This window comes from Apostichopus japonicus, chromosome 4 (genome assembly GCF_037975245.1).
Source record: "Apostichopus japonicus isolate 1M-3 chromosome 4, ASM3797524v1, whole genome shotgun sequence".
In the NCBI taxonomy this organism is placed as follows: domain Eukaryota; kingdom Metazoa; phylum Echinodermata; class Holothuroidea; order Aspidochirotida; family Stichopodidae; genus Apostichopus; species Apostichopus japonicus.
The window spans coordinates 9,418,597-9,435,085 of NC_092564.1; the positions used below are offsets into that span (position 1 = coordinate 9,418,597).

Consider the following 16,489-nt stretch of genomic DNA (forward strand, 5'->3'; position numbering starts at 1 on the left):
GCTATAGGACTGCTGCTATGGCATACTATAGGACTGCTGCTATGCTGTGCTATAGGACTGTTGCTATGGCATGCTATAGGTCTGCTGCTATGGCATGCTATAGGACTGCTGCTATGGCGTGCTATAAGACTGCTGCTATGGCATGCTATAGGACTGTTGCTATGCCGTGCTATAGGCTATTGCTAAGACTGCTATAGACTGCTGCTATGGCTGGCTATATACTGCTGCTAAAGACTTTCCATACTCAAGGACTTCTTCCATATTCAAAGATCCTCAATGGGTTAGTCATGTGCTGTTATCTTCCATTGGGTCAAAATATGACACCCTGAAGCATTTCATGTTGATCCTACTTCCTTGCATAAGAATTTCTTTCCATACTCATCTACTCATAGATACTCATAGTCATCATCCCTGTGATGTGCTGTTATCTTCCATTGCATCACATATGACAGCCTGAAGGATATGTTGTTGATCATACTTCCTTATTTAAGAATTTCTTTCCATTCTCAAACACACTCACTGGGTTTGTCATGTGCTGTTATCTTCCATTGGGTAACATATGACAGCCTGAAGCATCTCATGTCGATCATACTTCCTTGCTTAAGAATTTCTTTCCATACTCAAAAGTACCGATCATGATCGCACACGCAGGTGCGGCTTTGGCTATTCTTGGCAACAGACCTGAAAAGGTGACCAGAGAATAGCAAGAAATTTACATATATGTAATAAAGAAAGACATTGTATATCGAAGATGGACAAGTTGTACGTCAAAGTTTAGCATTGGCTGACAGCATTGCTTGCTACAGAGAAATGTTCACCCATACAAACCACAAGGACTAACAAGCATTAATACTTCAACCTTGAATGATGTAACTGCCTAAAGTAAGAGCAATAGGTTTATGGGGAGGTGGGAGGGGAGGGCAGGGGAAATCAACGATTATTGACACAGCTGAATCTATTTAAGGTAAGCCAGGTTTGTATGGTTGACAGCTGGTTGATATGCCGTTTACTCACAAAATAAACAACCAATATTAATATCATGAAACCAACAACAGTAAGGATAATAGGTACATTTTTCTCTTGAGGTGGGGAGGGGGGAACATTTTCAGTTGCAAGGCCATAAGACTGAGTAACTGATTCAGTTGTTGAGCCAGATGTCAGCAAACTGGATAGCACAAGAGAAACTCATTTTTCAGACAGAAAGTTTTATGTTGGATTGTTGTTATCTACATCCAACCTTTGTTGACTTTCACAACATTAAAACAAGATTGCAATCCATGAAGTTGCAAATCTCATCGCGAGCAAACACTGATTTCAAATGAACCAAATTAATTATTAGCTACGCAATCTGACAATTGAAGGAAGGTACTACTTGACAATTTGATTTTAACTAAATTTGACCTTTGGTTCCAGGGGCCTGTTCCAAGGGTTCACCGTGGGGTACCATCCCACCAAGTTTGGAGACAATCAGCAATAGACTTCCTGCCACCCTGGGGTACCCCAAGATAGATGACCCACAGCGAGAAGCTACTCAGGAAAATTAAACATTACCATGGCCCACCCTGTTGCTATGGCAACTGACATAGCTGTACATGGCCCAACTGGCAAAAGAAACTACAACATCTCATCCTCCCTAATATGATACTCTTCAGATTTTTAACAAACCACTGCAAAGATGTCCCCGTTGCCCAAACATCAACTGCAATTAATTATTAGTATATTTCAAGCATATTTTAGTCATGAGGCACCTTCATCTTTAAACCAGCAAAGTCCGGCAAACGACAACAAACCACAGATACTTTAAAGAATTGTAACAATTGAAGCAAAGATAATTTTAAAAAAAATTTCAAATATAATTCTATAACATCAACTGGTACAACTTTCATTGGGACTGAGCAACAAATGGTTTTTGAGCAACAGTTATACCAGATACTTTGCTATCGCAAAAGTTCAATTGGCATAGTTCCAACCGTTTCTTGTCTACCAGCAAATATCTCGCATCGGTGGAGTTGACCACAAACATAACTCAAAATAAATATTATCAGAACAAGCCGGGTGGTGTACTTTGATCATATTCAGTGAGTTGCAAATGTGAACTTCTCCCACCCAATTATGAAGGTCTCAAAGAGGAAAGATATCGGTCAATCCATGCCCTACTCATCAGGAACTTTTGGCAAACTCTAGGCGACCGAGTCGACTGATTCGAGGGATATAGATGTGTATTTAAAATATTAATTTATTTACCTACACAGGCCTGCAGCAGCTTTTGCTCTTTGATATGGTGTGTTGCCATGTGTCTCAAACGAAGAAAATGGGCAATAAAATAAACAACTCTGGAAGTTTTTTGGCTGCTAGGACATGGCCACACCTAGCAAACAATGGCAAGCATTATCTAAAGTTTCAAACAGCTCCTAGTTTTCTTGTAGCTTGGGAGGTACCTTTTTTGTTTTATGAAGAGTCAATTTTGTCTTAAATTTATAGATATTGTGATAAAACCTAGTGTCGAAGTTTTACACAAATTTTTGTTTTGCTTCACAGCAAGCAGTATTCAAAATTTTCAAAGACATCTGTGAACCTTAACATATCAGAATCAGCCTAAACTAAGACCTATTTTTACTTTTACCCACAGATTACAAGTTGTTTTTAAAATCAATACCATTAATTTAATAAAGACACAATTTGTATTTATTGTGAAGAATTCTCACCAGCATAAATTCCATTGATTCCTCTGCTTGCATAAATATGCATCAGGACATCTTTGGTGCCCTGCACATTACCTTTGGTATCTGTCGAAGAAATGCAAAGAAAAATCATGAAAACTAATCTAGAAATTTTTAATGATGCATTCAGAACCATTCATGTGCAACCCCTCCTACCAACACCCAAGCCCCATCCCCCCCCCCAGAAAAGAAAAAATCCTATGCTATACTGTCTTGCCTGCAGGACCTCTGAGGGCTCCAGTCATACTCTAGTATATCGGGCTATGGCTCTGTGTAAAACAGTCATTTACTGCTGTGAAATTGGTTTATACTGGACAGCTTTATTTTCCCCCACAAGCCCACATGATATAAAAGTAGCAGTGGGAACACAATGTGATGGGGGAGGGGGAGGGGGAGGGGGGACAGGTCTGATCCAGCAGTGCAAAGCATAGCTCCTGCAGGTTAGGACAAAATGGAATTAAACAAACAAGGATAGAGTACAAGTAAAGAAGACAAGTAAATAATTCTCAGACAAAAAGTGTTTACAAAAAAATAGACAAAGTGAAACTAGTGACAGCCAGAGGAGGGGGGAAGTTGACTTCACTGGGAGGCTGCCCCAGCCCTGGAAATACCAACCTCCCATGATTACCTAGACATAATAAAAGAAAGAGAAAAATTTCCCTTTGCAGTGGCTGGGCTGTTCCACGAAAGTAAAACTCTACTTCCTGAGTTTGACTTACAAGTCTTCTAGCCACCAGGTTCCTAATTCTCAAACTAACCCCCGCCCCCGGCCCCCCTCCCTTTGCCAGAGCCAAAGCCTCCTCCCAGTTTATAAAGTTGTGCTTGTCAAGGGAAGATTCTAATCTATTCTTAGCATGTCATTTTAAAACTAGGTACCTGAGGAAGACGTCTTCAATATTGGGGATCAAGGAAAACCGTGCCTTAACTGGGAGGAATGTTTTTTTTTTGTTGTATTTGCCAGTCAATTCTTTAGCAAGAGGTTATTTAAAGGTTACAAATTTTGATTTATCAGGGTTTATTAAAACTCTACACTGGTTACACCAAGAGCTAATGATGTCAGAGAATCCTTGAATGGCTTTAACACATAAAGGAATGCCAGATAGTGAGATGGTCGGCGAATTGGCTGAAGTGAGTAGACTTAAGATTATTGTCGTTGATGTCATTTACATAAATACTGTATATAAGGGGACTTAGAACTGAGCCTTGGGCAGTACCATCTCTGAGTTGAAAGGGATTGCAGTAGTTTCTTTCTCTTGAACAGTTATGTCACTAAAATTGGTTGTAAAAATATGCTGGGTTCAAGTTAATAAAATTATCAATATGGTTTATGAAGGCATTCTTGTAATTTGGACCTGTAGGAACACCTACCAGAAAGCCAGCAGGCTTGGTGATTCCTTGCCTTATAAGTTTATACTGTATATGGAATCACCTGACTGATAGAGCACATGAGGAAAATGTGCCCTGAATTCAAGGTCCCAGAGACGTCAGAAATGAATTCCAGATAAATTGATCATTGCAAAGGTATTTACCCTTCTAAAACGTTGATGACAGATAACAGTTATTAGTGAAAGTGGAAAATCCTCTCAGCCACTTAAAAGAGGAAAGGTCAAATCCTGACACAGAAAAGCCATTCATCAAAGATATGGTTCAGTTCAAAGCTTACTATGTTTCCATTCCAGGCTATTTTTGACAAGGTCATCTCTGTCAGAGAGGGGGGGGGGATCTAACTTCAATTTTAAATTTGTTTGTTGGTTATCTTACTGATTAATCTTTTAACATAATTTGGCTTATATCTCTGATCAATAAGTTCTATTTAATTTCCGTTGTCGGTAACACTTGGGTTAATACCACAAAGGACACTAGAGTAATATTTTGGACGCAATTGTTTAACCAGTTGTGGAAGGGTTTACCAAGTTTTGTATCTTGTGGCCATGGTATCAGTCTATCAGAAGAGAATTTGTAGATTCTTGGTTTCCTGGTGTAATTTAAATTTTAAGAGTTTTTCAAGCTTCTGATGGAGGATATTAGGGTGTTGGGTTTGGCTTTCCTGAACAGTTTGACCAGGGCCATAGGGTGTTGGGACGTTTCAGCCGTGATTCCGGAGACCATTATTATTTCTCCTGGTTAAGTTTGGAGCTTTGTTTGGGGTGGAGAGTTTTTGTATTCATTACCCCTAAAGTGTTTTCTGGTTACCTTTTGTCAAACTGATAGATCTGGGTCAGAGTAAGAGGGATGTAATGGTACATTAACCATTTTAGTTGAATAGTAGCTCTGCCAAAGCAGGCTGTAAAAAAACAAATCATAGAAGCTTCCAAACTGAAAAAAACATAAGCTTGTCTTAACCAATTTAAGGAAAAAGGAGATTCAACTAGAAAACAATAGGTGTAGCATGTAAACATGCTTAATTGTTTGTCCTGGTGAAATCTGGGGTCACAATTTGGAGACAATATGAGTTTTGACGAGAGAATGCTCAAATCATTAAAGAAACATGTTTGAAGTACCAGAAGTTAATATCAAACATGACAGAAGCTAACAAAAAGGCATAAAATCTTGAATAGAAACTGTAATTTTAGTTTGCTGCATAAATGTTGTTGCAGTTACTTAGAAACTTCAAAAAGTGCATTAACTTTTCAAAACAAATCTCAACAATCACTCTCAACATTTGCTATTTTTGTTTCTGTTTGCAGCAGTTATACCCAGCCAAACATAAATTGCACAGATTGAGTATGACACTATTATGGTCATGATATTACAGAAGCAGGACGAATAATTAATATGTACAGACATATGCCAATGTTAATATCAACATAAATATTGAAATATTGAGTTATGCCCATATCTCTCTAGCATGGATGGTAAATATAAATTTGAGTTGCTGGTACCCATGCACTATTGACGTTCTTGAAACCATCCCACTGCTCTAAGGCCACCTGATATTACAGAAGCAGGACTAATTAATAGATCGTAAATATGAACAGTAATGCGTCAATCTTTAGAGTGTAAATTTAATACGAACATAAACATTGAGTGATGTCTCTCTCTCGCTGACATGCATGGCAACTATCAATTAGATTTGCTGGTGATCACTAACCTTGCATTATTGACATGATTGAAACCAAGCTTGGAAAACCTTGATGAATTTCCCATGAACACTTTTGCTCATATTGTCGATTTCATTCAAATTGGCAATGAAGTCAAATTGCTTAGAGGTTGCTTGCCATGTAGCCTTACTGCTCTCATAATTTAAACTTCTATGAGACCGTACATTTCAGAAATTGATCTTGATCTACCCTCCCCCCTCCCCCCCCCCACCGGCCCTCACTTCAAGTCATGGTAAAAAAAAACTTTTGTTTTGAGGTTACTTAGGCATCACAACCTACTTAATAATCAATTCACCATAAATCAACATCATAAACATTTGAAAGTGTCGGGTACTAAGTAAAATAGTGTGTTCACTGAAAGTAATCAAACAATGGTTTCGTACTGGGAGGGGGGGGGAGGGGGAGAGGCTGGAAGGGCTTCGGTGGCAATAATTTGCCCCGTAAGTGTAACATTACTTGTTCGATCATGGACTGCCTTCAGGGACTCAAGATGTTTCAATCTTTCCTACCAAACGTGTCACTTACTTCTCATTGATGTCCTGTCCCCCAATTCTACCTGGCGCTGAGTCTTGACGACATCAAAGGGTTGTGTCATGATGGAAGCAATCTGTTGAAATCAAACGATTATTAAATGGTTTGAGAATTTCTGCATAAATTATTGACAAGTATGCATTTCACAGTCATCCATTTTCAAATGGCCATGAAAGTCCTTGTACTGTTGTATTTCTTATCTTGTTTTCTTGAGAGGGGGGGGGAGTTGTTTGATGGAAGTGGTTGATAAATTCACTAAAATAAACAGAATAATGCAAAAAATCTGTCCACTTCTACTGAAGAGCTCAATCTAGGCTACTGATGTGATCTAAAAGTTCCAAGGGTTGTGACTATTTTTAACTAAACATTTCTTCCCCCATGAGGAAGGTCAACTGTTTTAAATTCCTGTAGGCTAACTAAAAAAAGGGAAAATTATACTTGTGAAATTGAAGAAGGAGTAAAATTTTATAAAGTTTGTCCTGTAAAGCACAGTTAGTAACAATGAAATCAGCTGTCGCAATGTGTTTTAAAATGACCACCCAAGCACATTTTTCAAACAGTATTTGCTAAAAACACTAATCGCCTTTTTATCCTTTCCATTGCAGCTATTACACCTACATGGTAAACATGATACTGAGTGTGTATTTTATTATGCTTAATTTAAATTCCAACATCCGATAAGTTAACGTGTGTGTAGAGGTATTTATAACCAGTCACAATTAGTACCATGTGATTATTCAGATGTTCAAACAGAGCACTGCTTACCCTGTAGCAATAAATTGCCTTATTATTTCAGGGAAAATGTTCCATTTTGGGGCAAGTCACTGCCACATACTTAGCTTTTTGGGGCCCTGTGAATAAATCTCTTTACAAGAATGCAGATTGAAAGACCCGTCACTGAACATTCATACAGCAGAAACCATCAATAAAAGGCAAACAAGGAGGTTTAAAAGATCATCATGTCAAAACCAGAACAGGAAATAACAGTCAGTTAAATTTGTTTGCTTTTTTTCTGTAACAGGTACCCGGCATGAAACACCAAGCTGTAGATTGGGTGAGGTTTTCTAACCACATACTAAATTATAGTCAGAAAGTTGACCTTGAACTGGTTTTGATTCGGAAAGCATGGGTAGTTGAAACTCTTCTGACTGAATATCATACTTAGCAGTTTACAGAATGTACAGGGTGAAACACCTTCCTTCTTATACCCTTGACATACAATGTCTATGGAGATAGTATGCCACATGTATATACTGTAGAGGGGGCTACTCTTACTAGGGCCTATCCACAATGCATACACCAGAGCTTTAATTAATGCTTTGACTTAACAGTGCAGAGACCAGTTCTGACGTACGGTTTGTTCCAGACAACATACATGCCCAGAACACAGCATATTTAGCAAACCAAGGGCATCTGCCTTGTTGAACTATTCTAGAACAGGTAGTTAGCATTCAGTGGTGTAGCAGGCAAGGCCCTGGACCATGGGGTCTTGAGCTTTTGAACATAACCGTACCGATAGCACATTGCGTTCAGAAGTGACTGGTTCAGTATCACAAAGAGGATGTGGGAACTGATTTTTATTGCATAAGTGCTTGTCCCGCTATTAAGGCCTCATCTAAATCTTGGCCCCCAGGCCCCAAAGATAATCGTTATGCCATAGAGAGCTAAGCAGCACAACGATGTTATTTGGAACACTTTACTAGTCCTGTGTGTGCTGAGATATATTCTTTGGCAGAGTAAAACTGAAATTTTGTTTACTAGAAACAGCTTTTCAGAATTACACAAATGGGGTTTTATCAAAATAAAACAAAGCTGTTAGCAAACTGCTCATCCACTACAGAGCCTGTGTTAGAAAATGTGTAAAAGTAAGTTGGCCTGACGTTTCGATCCTAGCAGGATCTTCTTCAAAGGCTAAATGACAAGTAACAGTAACAGAAGGGACAAAAACATGTACAAAATACAGACAGGTTAATGAGCACGGTGAACACAAAGAGATAGATGAAAGGGGGTTAGAAGGCAAGGGATGAAGAGAAGAAAGCAACAGGGGAAGAGGAGAGGTAGGAGATGAACAGTGGAGGGACAAAGAGAGGATTAAAGGAATGGGGTAGGGAATAAACTGGAGAAGGACAAAGACAGAAAAGTGTGGAGAAAAAAAGAAGATCCTGAAGAAGATCCTGTTAGGATAGAAATGTCAGGCCAACTTACTTTCACTCATTTTATTATTTTTTATTTGATTTTCTCCAATTCGCTATAAGTGTATAAAGGCCCGGAGGACTAGTCAAGAGCTAATGTAACTAGGTTGATGCAAGATTTGCTTTCCCCGAGTCAGAGGTCAGAGTGAGAACTGTGACTGTGTATCACAATTGTAAGAGCCTTTCCTCAGAGATTCAAAATTTGTTCCCTTTACAAACCAGTTATGCTGTATACCAAGGCCAAAATTTAAATGCACACAACAATTTTAATTGCTGCAAGTTTAATTGAACATCTGTTCACAGGAGTCTGGTGGTCTAACAGCTTACCTTCATAAAATACATAAAACTGACAATCCAAGAGTGATAATATGATATGAGCAAACTCACTGTGCCAGATAATGCACCACAGATGAAGGCCCCGGAAAAAGTAGGGATGTCCCTGTCCAAGTACTTGTGTAATTTTGTACGAAAATAGTCATAAAAGAACCAATGAATAGCTGTAAAAGAAAATAAATGACATAAAATTAAATTGCCTTATTTTGACCTTTTCCTGGCCTGTGAATTTAATTGATTTTATTTATATGTGATTTTAACGAGGGGGGGTCAAAAATCAAACCATCATCTTCAGCTTACATGACAGAGCTTTCGAAGAACAACTCACAGCTAAGAAAAATCTCTGTTTGGGACAGAGATATCCTTGTTTACAAGTCATGTCTGGAAGCTTAGGATGTCATACGAGTCACTCCCAGATTAATGTTTGAGTCATTAGTGTTCGAGTCACTCCCAGATTAATGTATGTCGTCCAGTTACAGAGTTGTTGACAATTAACAATTCATAATCATGGACGTTAAATATGAATGTAAGAGACTGGCTTCGGTCAGCTTGCGGCTTTGATAAGCCAATTAGGCTTCTTCGCGAGTTCCTGCTTGCAGGAGGATCTAATATACATACATACATACATACATACATACATACATACATACATACTACCACTAGGATCTGAAACTGCTTACTTTCTCTTTGTTTCAAGATGGAGTGTTAATGTGTTGACCCTGAAACCAATGCTATCATTAGATCACAATAACCAGCTTCCATATTTTAGAGTCAGCATTTGCGAAACCCATCTCAATTATAGAAAATTAACATTGCAAAAATGAAGAAAAACATAAACAATTGAAGCACATGTGGGTCAATGATGTCATATTTAGTAGTTGTTCAAGACAGGTTTCTGTATCACATGAATGATGGTAGGGTTTGTGTCTCCTCTGCGATGGAGATGGGGAGGGAGGTAGGGAAGGGGAGGGGGGAGTTGTTCATGACAGGTATCCATATCACATAGACCAATAGCTATGTTTGGTTTGTGTCAAACTCAATCAAAAATAATATGCTGTGATTATATACAAAACTTCCAAATCTGGAATGAATGCCCAAATATAGTCTCGATTTCTCTTGAAAATCAATCTACCACTACAGGAAATGTAATCTAAAGATAAAATCCAAGGTAAGGGGGTGGAGAGGGGGGCAGGTGGGGAGTGTTGACATACAATTTACACCAGATAATGTTCTCTGTGTCTTTATAATCAATTTCAAATTTTACTTCAGACATGAAGAGGTTTGTGCAAACTTCGTGTGATAACTAAGCAAATCGTTTTAATCTAAATGTAACTAATTACCTCTATTTGGACAGTTTAACAGATCAGTGGAGTTCATTGATGGTTGGATGAGTCGAAAAAATACATAGATTTCTATTAAAATTTTCCTATTTTCTTGTGGTAAACAGAAACTTGATACATAAATGCTGATGCAACGGAATAAAATATTCCAATTTTTTAATTAGTGGTGACTACATTTGCTACTATAGTGCAACTGACCAGAAAAAGGCACATCTCTGAGTAAAGTTGGACCGAGGCCCCTCCATAGGGATACGAAGCCATCAACTTCTACCGCAGTCCTAATGCAACTGACCAGCTCGGCATAAGATAGCGGCTTTGACTGCATGTTTGTACGGATTAACTCCAATGGATTGATGATTGAAACAGCAAAAACTGGAGATAAAAGTAAACACATTACATTAATACAACAAGAAATGCTAGCATAATACACTAGCTTGGTCCATTTCAGCCTTCATTAATACTTCTTTTCCCTTTTACCCCGCAAGAACCTGAATTCTGTTTCCCCGGAAAGCAAGGAATCTCTTACCTCTGGAAATGCCACCGGCTAATACTGGAGCATATATTCTATTTTCATGTGAAAACTTTTGAAGGAAGTGTATTCTCAGCTGATCGTATGTGGTGTAGTAAAGGACGGTTGCAGGGACAGCCATCAGTCTAAAATGGAAGATAAAGCATGAATGACAGTTTAATGGAAACATGAGGTAGGTTTTATAATTATCAATATATCATCTATGTTGATATGTTGATTACCCCTGACAGCCCCCCCCCCTCCCCAACTTAACCCCCACCTCCCACCATCCCACTATAGGTATGAAACAATTCTACAAGTTTGTAAACTTCAATTTAAATGGGGAATCTATTGTCATGAAATTGAGTACTCACAGTGTAGGTGGGAGGCCACTCCATAGCCTTGTAATGCCTTCATTTTTAGTAATCTTAACCATAGCATCCTGTACGTACAAAAGAGAGATGAAAAACATGGATTACAGATGAACAAAGTTAACAAATGCAGGCCGAACTGACTCTTTGATGTGATAAATTGTTACAAGTGAAGTTACAATTTGATACAATGAAAGAGTGGTTAGGACTTTCTCCCGCACATCCTCTAGTAGTCTGGGCTCTACGCTTGGTAGTAACAATGTCTCATCACCATTTACAGCTTTAAAGAGTATGTCACTTTCCAAAAACTTCATGTGCTACTGGTACATTCAAATTGCAGCCATTTCTTAGTTTATACGACATGTTACATATAAATTACTAATCGTACATCATACTTGACTGCTTTACTAACAATAAGACTACAAGTCAGGAATTGACTTATAAACTAACAAGAAAAGCTGATTTAAAATTAAAGGGTGAAAATAGAAGGCAAACGAAAATGTGAAATAAATACATTATTCCCTTAAAGATCATCATTAAAAGTTCAAGACTTGGCCTAAATTGCCTATAATTATCAACTGAACATTCACTTCTTGCCATACAAAATTATTCTAAGACAGTGGACAGGGGCGTATCCAGGATTTTCCAATAGGGGGGGCGTCAGGCATGAATGGTCGCCGTCCTGGGGGATGGGTCTAAGGGGAGGGGTGTACAATTTTTGCTTTTGAAGAAGGGCTGAAATGCAAAATGGTGTCATATGCATGGGCGGCGGTCCGTACTTCTGAGTGGGGGGGGGGGATATGACCTTGTTGACTATCTAAGTGTAGCGCCACCATGAGTTGGCGCGAAGCGTACAAGAAAATTTTGGGATTAACAAACCCTCTAGATGGCCGGAAACGGCACTTCCCGAGGTTTCCAAGCGGCATATACCCAACTTTAAAATAGGGATGTCATGTCCGAAATATCTCATAATCAGGATCCAAAATACTTTTTTTGGAATTTCGGGTGTTATTTTGGGAAAATTGCCCCTGTCAATCTTGTTTCAGGCGCAACGTTAGAATGTTCGAGAGCTCTTTTATATTATTCGATGAAGAAAATGGCCTCATGCAGGCTATTATAGGCCTATACACATGCAATACACAATTACACATAGTTACATTCCTAGGTACCGATTGCTAGGGCATCCAGGTGAAACGTGTATTAAGCATTACCCTGGTTACATGAGATTCTCAGCTGTTCGAGGGAACATGTACGTGTGTAGGCCTACTATAGGGCCTACATGAATACTATGAGGGTGCATATATGTACTATATCAATACCGTGGGCGCAATAATACATTTTGTTGTTATAGGGCCAATGAAGCCTACAGTCAACTATTTTTGCTTTATAAAGACGCTTTATTTGAAAAGATCGCACTGCGTTTATGGTAGGCGAGAAATGAAGCTAAAAAAGAGCCGTACATTAACGAAGATGCATAAATGTAGGCATGAAAATATTCTTATCCCTGGCATTTGGTGGGGGGGGTATGGTGCATTACATCCCCTCCACCCATTTTCATGGGGGATATATCCCCCCTCCACCCAGGATCGCCGCCCATGGCCATATGTGATCCATTTTTCGACCTTAATAATAAGCAACATTTCCAGTAAATATGGACACAAAATGCACAATTTAGTATGGCTGGCATGTCACTTAGTGTTTATAGTGATAATACAAACACAATTACCATCTATGTTTCTAAAACTATTTTGCCGCCGAACTTCGCCAGAACCTTTTTTTGGCAAACAAAAAATAAAGCATACGGGAGGGGGGGGGGGGGTTGAGCAATCACCGACATCTCACATAAAGGTCGTCATCAATTTTTTTTTTTTTTTTTTGCTAAACTTTTTTTTTGGTGACGGCCAATAGGGGGGGCGCGCGCCTGTTGCGCCCCCCCTGGATACGCCCCTGGTGGAGAATTGTCACAATAGAATGTTCAGATGCTTTGAAGGTGGCAGTAAACATTTTTGTTAACTTTTGAGCATGCATGACCATTCTTTATGAAAGGTTCTAGCATATTTGGGGTCAATAACTCCTAAGCTTTTCTTTGTATACTAACCATGGTTCCGTTGAAATGTCCCGGAGACTTGTACCAGGGTTTTCCATTTCCATTGAGACAAGTGCATACATGGTCCATCAGTCCATTACAATATATAAAGCAATCACCTAGTGCAAATCAAATGATATACTATAGAGATGTGCAAATTTGCTTGGCATGGTCGTTACTGACACAGGACGGAGGGGAGGCTGAGGGGGAGGGGGAGGGAAGGGGCAAGCCTGATCGCGCTGTGCTTTGCACCACAGCTTCTGCAGGATGGCCGGAAAAAAATTTAAAAAAGAGTAGACAATCAAAAAACTTCACTAGAACCAGCCAGAGGAAAAGGAGCCTGACTTCACTGGGGAGGGGGATGTAACAGTGGGGGCATGTTAGATAGAGGCATGCAGCAGACATAATGCAAGAGTTATCTCTCAGAATGTTGTTAAGAAGAATTTCTAATAAAGTGATTTTCATGCAGTTGTGATTTATATGTTTATGGGTCCTTAATATGCCTCTCTTGGAAAGGTATGTCAATTTGAACGGTATTGCAACTAAATCATATAGGCACCAATAAAAAATTTGCATCAAACTTTTCACTACTACCATGGATGAAACTCAATGATAAAGGTAGATGGAAAATTTCAAACAATACAAAAAATTCTATTTGGACAAGTTATTAGAGCACTTGAAAAACTGACACCTTTATTTGTTTTTAATGAAGTATTCAACTATGGGAAAAGAAAACCTTACCTCTGGCCAGTGGCTTTGCTTGGACCTGTAGACGAATCTTGACAACGTCGAGTGGTGTCACTGTAATGTAATGAATGGAACATAAATACAACATAAACACACAACAACACAAAGCAGAATATAAATATACGAGACTACATAAGTATGTGAATATTCTTTACACAATCGCGACATTTGTGTTTGTTTTCCCTTCCGACTCTTTGGGCATAGTCTGGAAATGACTTTATGAAAATTAGTTTAAGTATGCATACTGTAACTCCCATGACATGGGATTAAATCTTCTAGGAAAAATGGGCCAAAACAGGTACCACTGAAAACTGATGCAGCACTTGACATTAGAAAACCAGTTTTAATATTTATCTCATAGGGGTGTTCGAGTAAAACTAATTGGAAATGAAAATTGGGACTAGCTGATGTAAATGTGACATCACTTTATGCCTACTTTGGAGAGTAAGAGTTGGTAACCTTCATCCCCTTTGAGTAGAGATTTAGTGACACACAATTATTGTGGTCTTCTCCAGTACCTTTAAAATCTATACAATCATTCATGAAATTAAAGTACTGGATAAATTATTCACTGACATAGTAATAAAAAGCCAAACGAATACTTACTGAATATTGATGTCAGGATAGCCCCTGTTCCTGACGCAATTATCTGGTGCCAAATCTTGGCCTTAGCACTATCGACAGGCACTTCATTCTGCACATTTATGTCCGCATTATTGACCCTGGAGCTGTTTTCCTTCTCGTGGTCATTCATTGGAAATTATCTGCAGAAAGGACATCAGAGTTCAGTACATCTAATAAAAATAATAAATTAAAATAAATATATAGTCATTTAACAGGTGTTCATCAACATGACATAATTCGAAATCCATGTGTCAGACTCCATACTTAGTATACAGTTGCTTCAGTGATCAGAGAAGTTTGTTTACTCAAGCTGAAGTACAGTTCACCACTTGCAGAATTTAGCAACAAACCAAGTTTGCATGTTGTGTCCTTTTCCTTAGCCCAGAGATAATCCTGGAGGTCATAAATCTGGTATTTTAAACCCTCCCAGTGAAACTGTACCTACAATAACCTCATCAAAGGGACATTTAAACCAACATACTTTGGTGTCACAGAAAGGACATGAATCAGCTCCTCATTTAGGAATAGTTGGGTGATAGAAACCATTCACAGCCTTCAGAGTATGTACCAGTTGTTGGGAATAAGGAGTTGGACGACAGCTTATTGAATGAGCTGTGCTTACAACTAGACTACCATCTAATGTTTCGCTTATCCTTGCCTCGTCTAGCACGGACGCTGATTTGACAAATTAACCTGACTAGAGTTAAATAGAAGTGTCATCATCAAGAGTCATCAAGTACTAGTTGTTGCTGTGCACAGTCCAACCACCACCGTCAGCCTTAGCATCATTTTCTTCTTAGAGAGCAAAAGTTGTTCAGTGTTTTTCAACTACCCAAGTCTGACAAACTTAAAGCAGTAATATTGTTCATACTTTTTTGGAAGCAAGCAGTACTGTTTTTCCCAACAGATATTACAAGGCTTCTAGGGGTCAGCTTACTTGATGAAATTTTGCTACAAAAGATAAACTACTTTGTTGCTATATATGTGCCTCAGATTTGCACATCACAAGGAGACTGCAGAGCCGTGCAAATAATGGATATAAGAAAATTCAAATGTATCCAGGCAAAGGTTTAATTTAGTTACACTCAAGTGGCCTTAGTTCGATTGAGAGTAAGTTAAGAAGGGCCACTTTTCACAGAAAGAAGACCCTGGTTCTTAGCCATGGCCTAGGTTTCCACTGGGAATTATTATTTTACTTGCTTGTTTTTATTTATTGCTTAGCCATATCATGGGTGATGATATAAAGTAGGGCTATAGGTCCCTAACAGTAACACTAATGGTACTGATTGCTCTAAGTTCTAACTTAGACTATGTATAGCCTGGCTTAGCACTGGGGCTATAGTCTATACAGTATCATCCATGCCTAACTTGTATTTATATTTTAGTTTCTTTATTTCTTACTAAGCGTATGGGTACATTCTGGCAGGGTGGGTTGTCAGGTCTGGGGCAACTTCCCATATGACTAGTTTCCTTCACTCATTTAAAGCTTCCAAATTTTATGTGCTGCTTCTCTTCCTCTTCATTCGTTACTACAAATTGCTATTGTCTGTATTTCCTAAAAAAGTTCTAATTTACCTGCAGGAGCCGTGCCTTGCACGGCTCGAACTGTAATTTCATTTTGACCATGCATGCCTTCAACTAGCTAAGCCTAGCGTAGGTATAGGACGTGTACTCTAGTCTAACGTTAATATGCTGAAGCCTGTACTATTTTATACGCATTGGCCTAACGGCCTTGCTAGCCTGAAATGTATCCTAAAGTTAAGACTCGTCTTGATGATAGTTGCACCTGTTCAATTATTTTGCACAAGTAGTATCAATTTCATGTTTTTCTTCATATACAGGAGGCAACTTTCCAATAGTTAGTGTTTGTTTTCCTTCGCCAGTCATGCCTTGTGCAGTATACTGTACACCACTCTAGGCCCTGTTACAAAATCGG

General features: G+C 38.8%; 1 protein-coding gene across 2 annotated transcripts; it reads right to left on the bottom strand.

The window, feature by feature from the left end:
* Positions 1-129: 129 nt before the first annotated feature.
* Positions 130-16,482, bottom strand: LOC139966397 (mitochondrial glutathione transporter SLC25A40-like). 2 transcript variants are annotated; one of them, XM_071969342.1, is made up of 11 exons: positions 16,340-16,482; positions 14,536-14,693; positions 13,924-13,983; positions 13,195-13,301; positions 11,100-11,167; positions 10,744-10,871; positions 10,416-10,589; positions 8,932-9,041; positions 6,347-6,428; positions 2,706-2,786; positions 130-681 (listed from the first exon to the last, which is right to left on the bottom strand). In XM_071969342.1, exons 2-11 carry the CDS (start codon positions 14,681-14,683, stop codon positions 587-589), a joined length of 1,053 nt encoding a protein of 350 aa, XP_071825443.1. In that variant the 5' UTR covers positions 14,684-14,693; positions 16,340-16,482; the 3' UTR covers positions 130-586. The 2 variants fall into 2 exon arrangements, with proteins under 2 accessions (XP_071825443.1, XP_071825444.1); XM_071969343.1 differs by having other exon boundaries at positions 14,536-14,723; positions 16,340-16,479.
* Positions 16,483-16,489: the final 7 nt, after the last annotated feature.